This window comes from Miniopterus natalensis, chromosome 12, assembly GCF_054644295.1.
Source record: "Miniopterus natalensis isolate mMinNat1 chromosome 12, mMinNat1.hap1, whole genome shotgun sequence".
Taxonomy (NCBI): Eukaryota; Metazoa; Chordata; class Mammalia; order Chiroptera; family Miniopteridae; genus Miniopterus; species Miniopterus natalensis.
The window spans coordinates 10025865-10039692 of NC_142092.1; the positions used below are offsets into that span (position 1 = coordinate 10025865).

Sequence of the window (13828 nt, forward strand, 5' to 3'; positions counted from 1 at the left end):
TGTAAAACTAAAATTTTATTTTAATACTTTAAAAGCCATAACATTATAAACATACATCACATTTTTGACAGTTGATACTTCCCAGCATGCAATTCAGCTGGTGCATGTCTCTAAGTCCTCAGGACTCCTCAGCGTCTGACTTAGACACGCACAAGGACACTGCACTCTGACGTTTCACACCCTGTCTCGAGGGCCATCTGGAAGTGACAGAGTCTGTGCTGTCACACATGGATAATGGAAGGCCTGCCTGCGAAGTCCACCTGCTGAACTCCTACAAGCTGTAAAACAGAGTTGATGGGTTTCTGATCCAACCTATTCCTGTCCCGGTGTATGAAATGGATGTAGTGACCTAGAAGACAACAGGAATAAAAGGCAGAGGTTGGCATATGTTATCACCTATTAGGTTTATGGCTTACTAGAATCAAGGAAGCTCTTCAACCTATAATTAGTCCAAAGGGAAAAATTAATTACCCAGAGTACATTATATTGTATGTGTAAGGCCATAATAATTTTTAATTAAGGTAATAAAGCATGACAAGGATATGGTTAAATAAGAGTGATACTTAATGTTTTATGCGATGCAAGGGGAAAGATTCTTAAATTATAACGTCTTAGGTTTTATTCAATGTAATTAAATAAAATGTCCTGTCAAAGAGATCGGCAGAAAATGGAACTAACATAGATATCAAGCTGGAAAATCACATCTGTTTCTTAAATGTAATAATAGAATAAATCACTCGCTTAAAAAAATTCACTCCGAAATACGGATTTAATAGGCTGTCTGCACCCTGGCTGGTGTGGCTCAGTTGGTTCGGCATTGTCCATGCCCCAAAGGCTGCCCATATAATTCCCAGCCAGGGCACATGCCCGGGTTTCAGGCTCAATCCCCAGTAGGGGCGTGCAGGAGGCAGCCACTGATGTTTCACTCTCAGGTCAACGTTACTGATGTTTCTCTCTCCCCCTCTCCCTTTCTCTCTCGAAAAATCAATAAGAAATCTTTTTTCTTTTCACTTTGCAAATATATTTTTATTATTTTAAGTTATTTTTTATTTATTAACAATTTTTAATGTTGACATTATTGCAGGTGTTCCCCTTACCCCTCCCTTTGTCCAACTCCACCCACCCTCAATAAAAAACTTTAAACAAAGGCTATCTGCATTATAGCTATAGACCATATAGGCTGAGTAAATAAGGACATTAAGACAATGAGGATACATTTACATGCCCACAATCCTTTTATCTTCTCAAACAGAAACAAGTCATAATCTGTTTACTTGGATTTTTGGGTTCAAGATCAGAATTTTAACTTAAAACATTAAATTATGGAAACATTGTTAGAGGCCTGTTTTCTGCATTGTATTTATCTGCTCTCTACAGTCAACACTATAGGTTTAATATCATAAACTGGCTTATTATCAAATAATACAAATCAGGCAAAATGAAATACTAGGTTAACCATGATATAGATTTGTATAAATAAGTACACCTAGCTTTTTCCTTAGAGGAGCTACATCTTTTCCAGTAGGCAGTATCGAAATCTCCTTATTTCGTATGTCCCCAGCTTGGGACGCAAATGCCACTCTCCCTGGGCGCTTCCTCCTTGCTCAGCTGAGGGAGAGGCCCGGTGATGCCTAGACGTGGGGAGGAGGGACTGGAAGAACGCTGAGCGGCTCGGAGGGTGGAAAGGAGCCAGCGAGAAGTGCGGCTCCATGTAACTCTGGGCCAAGGCACAGTGCTCGTCTCCACACCACACGGCTGCTTGGGGCCACTCGAATGTGTAAATTCATGAGAGGGAAAGGGAGATTAATAACAGGCGTTAGCCAGCTGCAGTGTCCCAGATGCAAAAGCCCAAAAGTCAGACGCTTGGTCAAAATCCTCTTTCTAAATTCCTTTTTGCTATCTGGAATTTATTAAAGTAATGTAAATTTTATAACTCTTGGAAGCTACACTAACGTGGACAATTTTAAAGAGGAAGAAGAACGAAGAAAAACCGTTTACAACGTAGTGATGTGTTTTTTGGCACTGTCGTGTATGGCTGTTTGTCCCTGACTGCAGACTTGAACATGGTAGAGATTCAACACTCAACCGTTTAGCTGCGTGGAGCCGAAGGAATTTCAGGTGCTCCGAACTGAAACCGGCCAATAAAGCTAGTTAAAGCATGTGGCTTTTAGTAATTGTTGCTGAACGAGCTGTCTCTGGGCCGACTTGCTTTCTGACACTGAGCAAGTGTCCTAGTTTTGTTAGATACAAATAACTAGATTGACTCATCTATTGACCCCCAAAAAGTGCTTGATGGCTTTCTCCTATTTGGGAACGTTCACCGCCATTGAACTTTTTAAAAAAAATCCTCACCCAAGGATATGTCTTTGTTGACTAGAGACAGAGAGGATGGGGGAGAGAAAGAGGGAGGGAGAGAAACATTGCTGTGAGAAACTCAGTTGCCTCCCATGCACGCCCAGACCAGGGATCGAACCCGAAACCTAGGTATGTGGTTTGACTGGGAATCTAACAGCAACCCTTTGGTGCACAGGCCGATGCTCCAACCAGCTGAGCCCCCTCACCAGGGCTTCCAGTGAACTTTTTCAAGTGTTCCAGCCATATACGGTTCACCAAAGCACCACCGACTTTCCCATCCCAAACACCTGAAAACACTGGGCATAAAATGATGGGCACATTACATCCAACAGGCAGACGTCAAAATACACACAAGCTTTGAAAACAAAAGGTGCCCCTAAGGAAGCACAGCATCCTGATGGTACAGTGTCAAGCTGCCCTTTTTCACGTGTTCTTTACTCTATGAGGAAAGCAGGTGGCCTCGGGACGGCCTGGGCCCTGACGCTTACCTGGCCCTAAGATGAGGGTGCCGCCCTGCTGAACTGGATCTCCTTGAAAGTCAAAAGGAGGGCCCGTCACTGCCCGCCACAGGCTCCAAATGCTTCCTGAGAGTGTATTTGACTTTATATGCGGGCTCGGTCCTGAAATATTAGAAAGTGTTTTAGATGTTATCATTTTATATTCGATTAGATATTAAAAAGACAATGTTAGTACTTCTCTTTCTTGTGTGTCATCTTAACTTTTGACTTGTCTTTCTTCCCTGCCCAGAATGGTTTCTCAGCCTTTCACTGCTGATGTTTTAGACCAGATAATTCCTTGTCCTGTGCAGTGTAGGGTGTTTAGCAGCATCCTTGCCCTCTGCGCCCACTAGATGCCATAGCAAGCACCAAGTCGTGACAACTAAAAATATCTCTAGACAAAGTCAAATGTCCCTTGGGGGACTAAATTGTCCCTGGTTAAGGATTTTTTTGGTTTTATTGATTGATTGATTGATTCTAGAGAGAGAGGGAGGAAGAGAGAGAAACATCGGTTGGTTGTTCCACTTATACATGCATTCATTGGTTGATTCTTTTTTTTTTAATTCCATTTTTAAAGATTTTTTATTGATTTTTAGAGAGAGAGGAAGAGAGAGAAACATTGTGAGAGTAAAACATTGATTGGCATGCCCTGTATGGGGAATCAAGCCAGCAACCTGGGCATGTGCCTTGACTGGGAATTGAACACACAACCCTTTGGTGCACAAGACAATGCCCTACCAAAGAAGCCACACCACCCAGGGCCATTGGTTGATTTTCATATGTGCTCTGACCAGAGATGGAGCCTGCAACTTGGCTTATCAGGATGATCATCTAACCAACTGAGCAACTGGTCTAACTGGCCAGGGTGATGACTTCTGCTTTAATGGAAAATGTGATGACAGACCTAGGTCACTTTCTGCCACAGAAAACTATCCGCTATAGACTTCTCAAACTGGCAGTGCTTTCCTTTTTAATTCCCCATTTATACATTGTTTAGTGTCTAACCTATAAATAGGTAGTTACCCTCCTTTTCAAGAGACATTGTGGCACAGACTGTTACGTGCTGGTCAAAACCTCTTTCTTCTTTCTGGGCCCACAGCTAACTGCATCCCCAGTCTTCCTGGCAGTTTGCTGTGCCATGTCACTGTTCCAGCCAGCGAGGGAAGGGGTGTGTGCTGCTTCCCCAGCCCCAACAACGTGCCACAAGTGACTCCATGTTCTTTCTACACTCTGGGAAGCCTTGGGCTGAAGATGGCAGAGCCACAAGATGGCCCTTCCATATCGTGTCCCCGAATGGCTGCTTGGAGGCAGGGCACCCGAACAGATGCACCCCTTTTGAAAGGTAAAAGAAAGAACCTTCGAGCATGTTATGCTCTTAGCCTTCGGGGCTTAGCTGTAGCCACTGCAGCTGCCTGACCACCTTCCCTGGGCTCAGTGTGTCCATTTCCTTTCTCACTCTGGCTGGTATTTCACTTCCACCCCCTTGGACTGAAGAAACCCAGTCACTTTATCCTTGTAACTTATTTCTCTCCTCTCTCTGTCTTTTATGACTTACTTTTAACTTCTTATTTCGATGATTTGCTGCCTCAGACCTGCCTGTTGCTGAGACTCTGTTACAGCACAGGAAATCTGTCACGCAAAGGGGAAGGTCCACAGCTGGTGCTGTTGAAGTTTCCTCCACTAAGGAGAGAAAGAGCGAACTCTGTGTTTATGCTGGCTCCCCAAGAGTGTTAGTAAAGTTTAAGTGGCTTTCTTTAAAAACCCCAGTAAATGGATCATGTCAACTCTATCTCATAAATAGCTCCGCAATCCATCACCTCCTATCCATCCACCTCTAGAACTTCAGGCCCTGTCATTTCTTTCCAGCCTATTGCCACAACCTTGTCACAAATATCACTGGCTCTGTTGGTGGGTTCCAATTCCTCCTCCACCCAGGATACATGACTATCATAACTTGTCCACTTCTGATACTTGTAAGGCCCCCTCACTGCCCCCAGAACAAATCCAAACTCCTTGGCATGTCACCCCATACTTGGCACGAATTGGCCACAACCTGTCCCTTGGCTCACCAATTCCCAAACTGGCTCTTAGACTCTGGCCAGATGCAGGGACCTGTACTTCTCCAAGAATCAAGTTTTTTCAAAAGCCTATATGATTTTTCACATGCTTTCTGTCAGCAGCACCCTTCTCCAGCCTCATATCACTCAGCTAAGTTCTTTAAGGGTGAGCTTGGACAACGCTTCCTCTGAGAAGCCTTCCCAGGTACTCTCTCCCCTTGCATTTCTGGCACAGGTATTCCCAGAACATGTTTTCCTCAATTACAGATCTTTAAACTGGAATGTAATTAGCTGCTTGCTTCTGTCCCTCAGGGTAGATCATGAGCTTCGGGATGGCAGGGACTGTGTTCATTTATCACCATCCTCCTGGAGCATCCAGCACAGTGGTTGCCATGAACCAGAGCTCAATAACATTTGCTGAGAATGAATGTTTTGAGTTCGAGTTGAGTTCTCTTACTTGGCATTTCAGAAGCCAAGTTCTTCCTAAAACACATATTAACAGTTCACCTAAAGCTTAGTAAATCTATTAATTATAAAGAATGTGCTAAGGGCAGGGAATATGGACCACACGAAGGTAGACAGAATATCAAACTCTTCAACTATCTACTCTCCCAGCCACTTTACATGCAATAGCTAACAAAGAGCTGTTAAAATACAGTGAGGGAAGCAACTGCTTCTGCTTGAAGAGCTATTAAGGGCCCCTTTGAGTTAAGCTTCAAATGAAAACTAAGATTTCATCAATTAAAGAACAGAGTATTCCAAGTCATGAAGATGAGGTATAAAAATATATTAGCTCTGCAATTATTTTTCTTTTAATTACAAAAGTAAAGTGTACTCATTTAAAAACATAAAAACCATTTCTCTCACTTCCATTCCCTGGGGTTAGCACTGCAATGTCTTTTAAAACCCTTTTCATGCTCAGCTGGTGTGGCTCAGCGGTTGAGCATCGACCTATGATGCAGGAGACTGAGGTTCAATTCCTGGTCAGGGCACATGCCCGGGTTGCGGGCTCAATCCCCAGGGGGGCCATGCAGGAGGCAGCCGATCAATGACTCTCTCATCATTGATGTTTCTCTCTCTTCCCCTTTCCCTTCCTCTCTCTGAAATCAGTAAAGACATATTTAAAAAACAAACAAACCTTTTTCATTACACACAGACACAGACACACAATCACAATACAGAGCTTTGTTTATGGAATGGTTTTTGCTTTTACAAAACTGGACTCATACTGAAAACACTGCCCTGCAACCTGCTTTTTACTTCACTTAGTACTTGACAGCTCTCCACGTCATCACACCCCAGAAACGAATCTTGGAGCCTCTGGTGTATCTGGACCACTTAGTAGAATCATGAAGAACAGTCTGACTCTTGAACTTACCATGTGTTCCTCTATGTGTATAGATTCAACTGTAAAAATACATCACCAGTGTTTTCTACTGGAGACATGTCATGTGTTACCTGAGGAGGTGACTTCTTCACCTCTTTTCATTCCCAATCTTCTATAAATTTCTCTCTCAGGATCAACATAGATTTCATGGCAATACCCAGTCAGTCTGCAGAAAGGCTACAAAAAGAGAATATTTGGGATTTTTATAAGAAGAAATGAGAGAAAAGTAATTGTAGTCTGAATTTCAGTAGATAAAACCTACACTCAGTGGTTCAAACCATGTGACTTTATGTGTTAGTGAAACCGGGTAGTTCTCAGTTGGTTGTGCATTTACCTCAATGTGACGGGGGGATGACTGTCCGATCACTATGAGGGTGACATCTGCCTCCTTTAGGAGAAAACACAGGAACACGCTATTAGCAATCGTGTTTCTACAGCTCCCCTCCAGCTCTTCCCTTCCATTCTGATGCCGCGTGTGGGCTCCTAGAGGAATGGAGCAGAGCGCACAGGGTGAGCCCAAGAAAGGATGTGTGGCAAAGGTCTAATGACGCCGATCTTTCGCTAAGCAAGGACTTTAACATAATAGAGTCAGTAATTCTCTACACCCCCCAAAGTGTACTTTAAAAAAGAATAAAGCTATTAAACGTAGCGTTAGTTAACCAGTTTATTTCTCCCAGCCCAGGCGGTAAGGTCTGCTGAGCACAGCTGAGTTTCACAAGGCTGCCCGGTGCCTTCTCGGAAGCTGCCGGGCCAGGCCTGTGTGGCCTGCAGCGCGACACTGCATCTGGCTGTCCCAGGGGCGGGAATGCGCACCGGTGCACACACGGGCTTCACCTTGGACATGTATTAGCATTTTCCTACAATGAGCAACTACTGGGAGTGCTTTTATTACACAAACAAAGGAAAGAAATGTCACTCATTGCCAGCATTTGGGTTTTGGTTATTACCAGTCAACATCTGTGAAGAGGCAGGTCACTGGGTAAGTGAAAATCATTGCTCTGGTTAGTATGTTTTTATGCAGAAACAGATCCCTGAGGTGCTCTCCCCTTTTAGGAGGTGCTGGAGAGACGGGGGGGGGGGGGGGGGGGGGGGGGGGGGGGGGGAGGTGAGAATCTGGGTTTAAGGCCGCTCCACACCCGGCCCCCACAGCACTGCTTATAGACGTCAGGCGGCTTTCACAAGGTCCCCTGGGGCAGGGCACGCGGCTGTTCCCTCTCAGGAAACTTACCTGTAAGAAACTCTTGGGGATTTTGGCCAGATCTTCTACGTATTCCTTGCACGTGTAACACAGGAAATGCTGAAATCCCAACCCAGCGAAAAGAACAAGTTAGCAACCAACACCCTCAGGTTCAGAAAGGACCAAGGGCTTCCTTCCGCATGACTCTAACCCAGCACCCAAGCTGAGGAGAAGAAGGTGTCCCGGGCTCCCAGGGCGCACCCAGTCCCAGCCGGCGCTCCTCGCCTGCTGAGAAAGCGGCCTTGGCTCGGCGGCCTACTTGTCCCTTCCCCTTACGGGGAGCGAGAGGGCGCCTCGCGATCTGGACGCCTCTAGTGGGCAGCCCTGGGAAGGGCCGGGTGGCCCCCGCTCTGGACCCCACCCTCCCAGGGCCCCGGGGTGCCTCCCAGCCGGGCTTTGGAGGCGAACCGCATCTCAGCCTGCTGGCGAGCGCCCTGCTTCGGCCTTCCCGCCGCCGGCGCTCACCCGCACGAACACCACGATGGCCCGGCGCTCCTGGAACAGCCCCCCGAACGGCACCCGTCGCCCGGACGCGTCCAGCACCGGCAGCTCGGCCACGGCGGCGGGCAGTGGTTGCCCGCGCTCGGCGCCGCCGGTGACAGGGGTGGGGCAGCTCGCAACCCGGGTGGCGGCGGTGGGGCCGCCGACCTGCCGCGTGATCGGGGCCACGGCCGGGGCGGCCATCGCTTCCTGATTCCGCGGGCCCGGGTTCGCGCAGGTCCGGCGCGGGCGGAACACACAGGCGGTGCCAAACCGCTGCCTGCCGCGGTGGGCAACCGGGGCCGGGCACAGTCCCGGCGGCGCGCGGGGGGGAGGCGGCGCGCGGGGGGGCGGCGGCGCTCAGGGGGGGGGCGGCGCGCGGGGGGGGGCGGTGCTCAGCGGGGTCGGCGCGCGGGGGGGCGGCGCGCGGGGGGGGTGGTGTCAGGGGGGGGAGGCGGCGCGCGGGGGGGAGGCGGCGCGCGGGGGGGGCGGCGCGCTGGGGGGGCGGCGCGCGGAGGGGGTGGTGTCAGGGGGGGAGGTGGCGCGCGGGGGGGGTGGCGTCAGGGGGGGAGGCGGCGCGCGGGGGGGGGGTGGCGGCGCGCGGGGAGGAGGCGGCGCGCGGGGGGGCGGCGGCGCTCAGGGGGGGGCGGCGCGCGGGGGGGGGCGGTGCTCAGCGGGGTCGGCGCGCGGGGGGGGCGGCGCGCGGGGGGGGAGGCGGCGCGCGGGGGGGGTGGCGGCGCGCGGGGGGGAGGCGGCGCGCGGGGGGGGCGGCGCGCTGGGGGGGGCGGCGCGCGGAGGGGGTGGCGTCAGGGGGGGGAGGCGGCGCGCGGGGGGGGGTGGCGTCAGGGGGGAGGCGGCGCGCGGGGGGGGTGGCGTCAGGGGGGGAGGCGGCGCGCGGGGGGGGTGGCGTCAGGGGGGGAGGCGGCGCGCGGGGGGGGGGTGGCGTCAGGGGGGGAGGCGGCGCGCGGGGGGGGGTGGCGTCAGGGGGGGAGGCGGCGCGCGGGGGGGGTGGCGTCAGGGGGGGAGGCGGCGCGCGGGGGGGAGGCGGCGCGCGGGGGGGGGGGTGGCGTCAGGGGGGGAGGCGGCGCGCGGGGGGGACGCGCGCTGCGGGCGGTGCGGGGCTCCGAGGGGGGGTCCCGCGGGTCCGGGTTTCCACGCGGCTCCGCGGGAGAGAGCGGATCGCCGGAGCGTCGCTGACGCGAGCACTCCTGGTGGGAAAAGCGAGAAGGGTCGGAGGCGAGGACAGGGTTGAGGAGGAAGCAAGCAGTGCCTGCCCTCCCCAGCCGCTTGGCTGACGTCAGTTCTTATCTATTCAGGAGCACCGGTTACCAGGGATCGGTTTTTTCTCTCATTATTATTATTTTACCCAGGACAACCATGTCTAGATTCCAATAGAGTTACTACTGTTTTAGTTTATATTCTGTTTTTAACCCAACCCCCTCCTCAGCTTTGCCCCGCTTTCTCTTCTGAGTTATCATTAACAGTGTAATGTACAGATCTTAAGTGCAGAGTTAAATTTTATTGTTAAATTAAATAAAAACTTCCAACATTTTAAGCATGGCATTTGAAAAGATATCCAAAAAGTTTAAAGAATTTCACAGTGACCCCTCCTATATCTACCACCTAGATGCTTGTTAACATTTTACGCTTCTCTAACAGGTATCTACCCTCTCTCCAGTTAGGTGAGTTTTGCCCCATTATCCACCCGCTATCCACACCCCTATGAAAATATAGAACATTTTCATCACTGGATAAAATTCCTCCAGTACTACTATTTAAGAGCTGGTATAATAAACCTATTTTACAAGTGTACCTACTAGACTTATGGGGTGATCACTTCATAACATATAAATGTCTAACCTCTATGCCATACACCTGAAACCAGCATAATTATTGAATGTCAACTGCAAACCATATATCAAATAATTTTAATATTCGAACAAGCTGATTTTAAAGTGGGCAGAGGCACTAAGTAAGATAGTTTTCTAAAGAACAAATGTAAATAGCCAACACATACACAGAAAGATGTTCAATATCACTAATTGTCAGGGAAATGCAAATAAAAACCTAACCCCTCTGGCAATCATCAGTCTGTTCTCTGCATCTATGAGCCTGTTTCTGTTTTGTTCATTTGTTTATATGTTCTTTATTTATTTTTAATTTTTTTAAATTTTTAAATATATCTTTATTGATATCAGAGAGAGGAAAGGAGAGGGAGAGAGAGCGATAGAAACGTCAATGATGATCGGTTGCCTAGCCCGCAACCCGGGCATGTGCCCTGACTGGGAATCGAACCCTGATCGCCTGGATCCTAGGTCAATGCTCAGCCACTGAGCCACACCCAGCTGGGCTGTTTATATGTTCTTTAGATTCCACATATAAGTGAAATCATATGGCATTTGTCTTTCTCTGACTGACTTATTTCATTTAGCATAATACCCTAGAGGTCGATCCATGCTGTTGCAAATGTTAAAATTGTGTTCTTATGGCCAAATAATATTCCATGGTATATATGTACCACACTTTCTTTATCTACTTGTCTATTGATGGGCACTTGGGTTGCTTCCATATCTTGCTTATTGTAAATAACTCTGCAATGAACATAGGGGTGCACATATTGCTTTGATTTAGTGTTTTGGGTTTCTTTGGATATAAACCCAGAAATGAAATTGCTGGGTCACAAGGCAGCTCCATTTTTAATTTTTTGAGGACCCACCGTACTGCTTTCCATAGTGGCTGCCCCAGTCTGCATTCCCACCAGCAGTGTACCAGGGTTCCCCTTTCTCCACATCCTCACAAGCACTTGTTATTCTGTCAGGTATGATGTGATACCTCATTGTAGTTTTAATTTGCAATTTTCTGATGATTAGTGATGCTGAGCATCTTTTCATATGTCTATTCGCCATTTGTATGTCCTCTTTGGAGAAGTATCTTTTTTTAAAAAAATACTCATCCAATGATATATTTCTATTGATTTTTAGAGAGAGAAAGAGAAACATCGATCAGTTGCCTCGCACTTATACCCTGACCAGGGATGGAACCTGCAACCTAGGAGGTATGTGCCCTGACTGGGAATCAAATCCACAGCCTTTGGGTGCATGGCCAGCACTCCAATAAACCTAGCTACCCAGCCAGGGCTGGATTTTTTTTTCTTCAGAGTTGAGTTGTATGAGTTCCTTATAAATTTTGGATATTAACCCCTTATCAGATGTATCATTGGGGAATATCTTCATCAATTCGGTGGGTTGTCTTTTCCATTTTGTTGATGGTTTCCTTTGGTGTGCAAAACTTTTTTGTTTGATGTAGTCCCATTTGTTTATTTTTTTTGCTTCCCTTGCCTAAGGAGACAGGATATGTTCATTTTAAGTGAGGGTTATTGACAACTGTATCATGGCAGAGGCAGCCTTGAGAGCTTGTTTTCCCATTCCCTTATCAAATTACCTGAGATAGGCCCTGGCCTGGTATCTCAATTGGTTAGAGCATTGTCCAAATACACTAACATTGCAGGTTCAATCCCTGGTCAGGGCACATACAAGAATCAACCAATGATGCATAAATAAGTGGAACAACAAATCGATATTTCTCTCTCTCTCAAATCAATAAATAAAAATTTTTAAAAAATTAACCGAGATCATTTAAAATGGTGACCAGGAGCCAGTGTGAGTTTATTTCAAAACTTCTAATTCCATATGGGGCTTGTGTGGGATTTCAAATTGACATCTGCATCCTCTGTCTCATTTGGGAGTCATTAATTTGAGATATTAAGGAAAGAGAATAGTGAGCTTACATTGAAGTCTCTTCGCCAGCAGGGATTTCAGCACCAAAGCCTTTGGTCAGTAGAGAGGGAGTGTCTTGAATTTCTGGGAATAAATGCATGACCAGAAGAGAGTAATAGGCTGATGGGTAGCACTGACAACAGTCAGTGTGCCAAAGACATGACCACATTTATTTCAAGCAGTGTTCTGGAAAGCAGAATAGTTGTGCAAATAAGAAAACAGTTGCTCCTGGCCAATATTGCTCAGTGGTTGAGCACTGACCCATGAACCAAGAGACCACCGGTTCAATTCCTGGTCAGGGCACATTTCTGGGTTGCTGGCTTGATCCCCAGTAGGGGATGTGCAGGAGGCAACTGGTTCATGTTTCTCTCTTACTGATGTTTGCATCTCTCTAACTCCCTCCCTTCCCCTCTCTCTAAAATCAATAAAAAAATATTTAAAAAAAAGAAGCCCTGGCTAGTTTGGCTCAGTGGTTAGCGTGTCAGCCCACGGACTGAAGGGTCTCGGGTTCAATTCCGGTCCCTGGCCCTGGTTGGGGCACGTGCGGGAGGCAACCAATCGATGTCTCTCTCTCACATAGATGTTTCTCTCTCTCTCTCCGCCCCCCTTCCACGCTCTGAAAAAGCAACGGAAAAAATTTCACCGGGTGAGGGTTAAAAAAATAAAAGAGGAAAACAGCTGTTTGCTATAACAGAGAAGGATCTCTTACCCTTTGAGAGAGCGACCTGGAGACTATTATGCTAAGCAAAATAAGCCAGGTAGAGAAAGACAAATATCACATAATCTCACTTATATGTGGAATCTAAAGAACAAAATAAACTGACAAAATATGTCCAGAAGCATGGATGCATGGAACAGAATGACAGATCTCAGTGGGGGGTGGGGAGGAAGAAGAGATCAACCAAAGAACTTATATACGTAGATGCATATCCCAGGGAAACAAACAATAGCGTGGGGAAGGCCTGGGGTGGGGCAGGGGTTGGGGGGCAGCAAAAAGGGAGAAAATGGGAGACATCTGTAATACTGTCAACAATAAAATAAAATTTAAAAAAGGAAACAGCTGCTTGTATTTTGACAAGCTCTAATTAATTACTAATATAAATGAATGAAAGTTTTCTTTTACGTTACTGCTCTCAGGGCTGTATTTCATGTGAAGTACAAATTACAGATTAGACAATTTCATTTTCAAATATAAAGAGCCATATGACTTAGTCACTGGTATTTTAGCAGAGCAATAAACTCAGACATCATGAGAAAGCAATTTTGTAGGAGGAATGGTAGCCACGTGCAAATGCAGGAATTAGAAGGGATTGGTGGGGAGCGCCAGCACGTTACTGAACCAACGAGACTCTGAGAGGTAAAGTGCCTGCGACAGCCCTTTGTTGCCTCTCAGCTCCAAATGAATCCTTCAGTATATACTCTGTGCTACTGAACAGATTTCCTGCAAGCGGCTTTCCTTTACAGTGAGTGTGGCGTTCAAGCCTTTTCAGCGGAGGGCGATTGGAGGGGGCTTGCAGGAGGAAGGGGTCTCCAGCTGTTTCCAGCTGCATGTTGGGTTCTTGGGTGGAGCTCCGCCCCAGCCCTGTGCCCAGGACACGCATTTCCTCAGCAACCTTGCAGCCATGGCCTGATGTAGCAACAACCCTCCTGTACCTCATTTGACATGGAAACTTCCCGGAAGCCCTCCTGCCCCCAGCAGTGGCCCAGTTCCTCACCTGTGCCACAGAGGGTTCCGATCCAGCCACCACTCTGTCTACAGGCCTGCGTCACTCTCCAGCACTCTGGCTGCTCCTGCACGCCCACTCGTGCCCCTGGTGGCTGACCACCTGAGCCTCACCTGCACTCAGGGGGGCTACTTCCAGCTTGTGCACTGTCTGCACCTTGGACACTGACCGTCTTGGGGGAGCCTGCAAGCTTCTCTGCTATCTGGTAGGCCGAACTGCATCTTCTCCACTGAGGTCTGCACCCCAGACGTTTTTGGGGAGGGGCCCATTTCAAGGTTCTCTTCCTTGGGTACTCTCCCTCAAGTCTTAGTTTCC

At 48.2% G+C, this 13828-nt stretch overlaps 1 protein-coding gene across 1 annotated transcript; it reads right to left on the reverse strand.

The window, feature by feature from the left end:
* Positions 1–25: 25 nt before the first annotated feature.
* Positions 26–8250, reverse strand: PRXL2C (peroxiredoxin like 2C). The gene is made up of 6 exons (XM_087823131.1): positions 7999–8250; positions 7525–7593; positions 6631–6684; positions 6368–6473; positions 2844–2975; positions 26–349 (listed from the first exon to the last, which is right to left on the reverse strand). The coding sequence occupies exons 1-6, from the start codon at positions 8215–8217 to the stop codon at positions 222–224; spliced, it is 708 nt and encodes a 235-aa protein (XP_087679257.1). The 5' UTR covers positions 8218–8250; the 3' UTR covers positions 26–221.
* Between the last annotated feature and the right edge of the window lie 5578 nt (positions 8251–13828).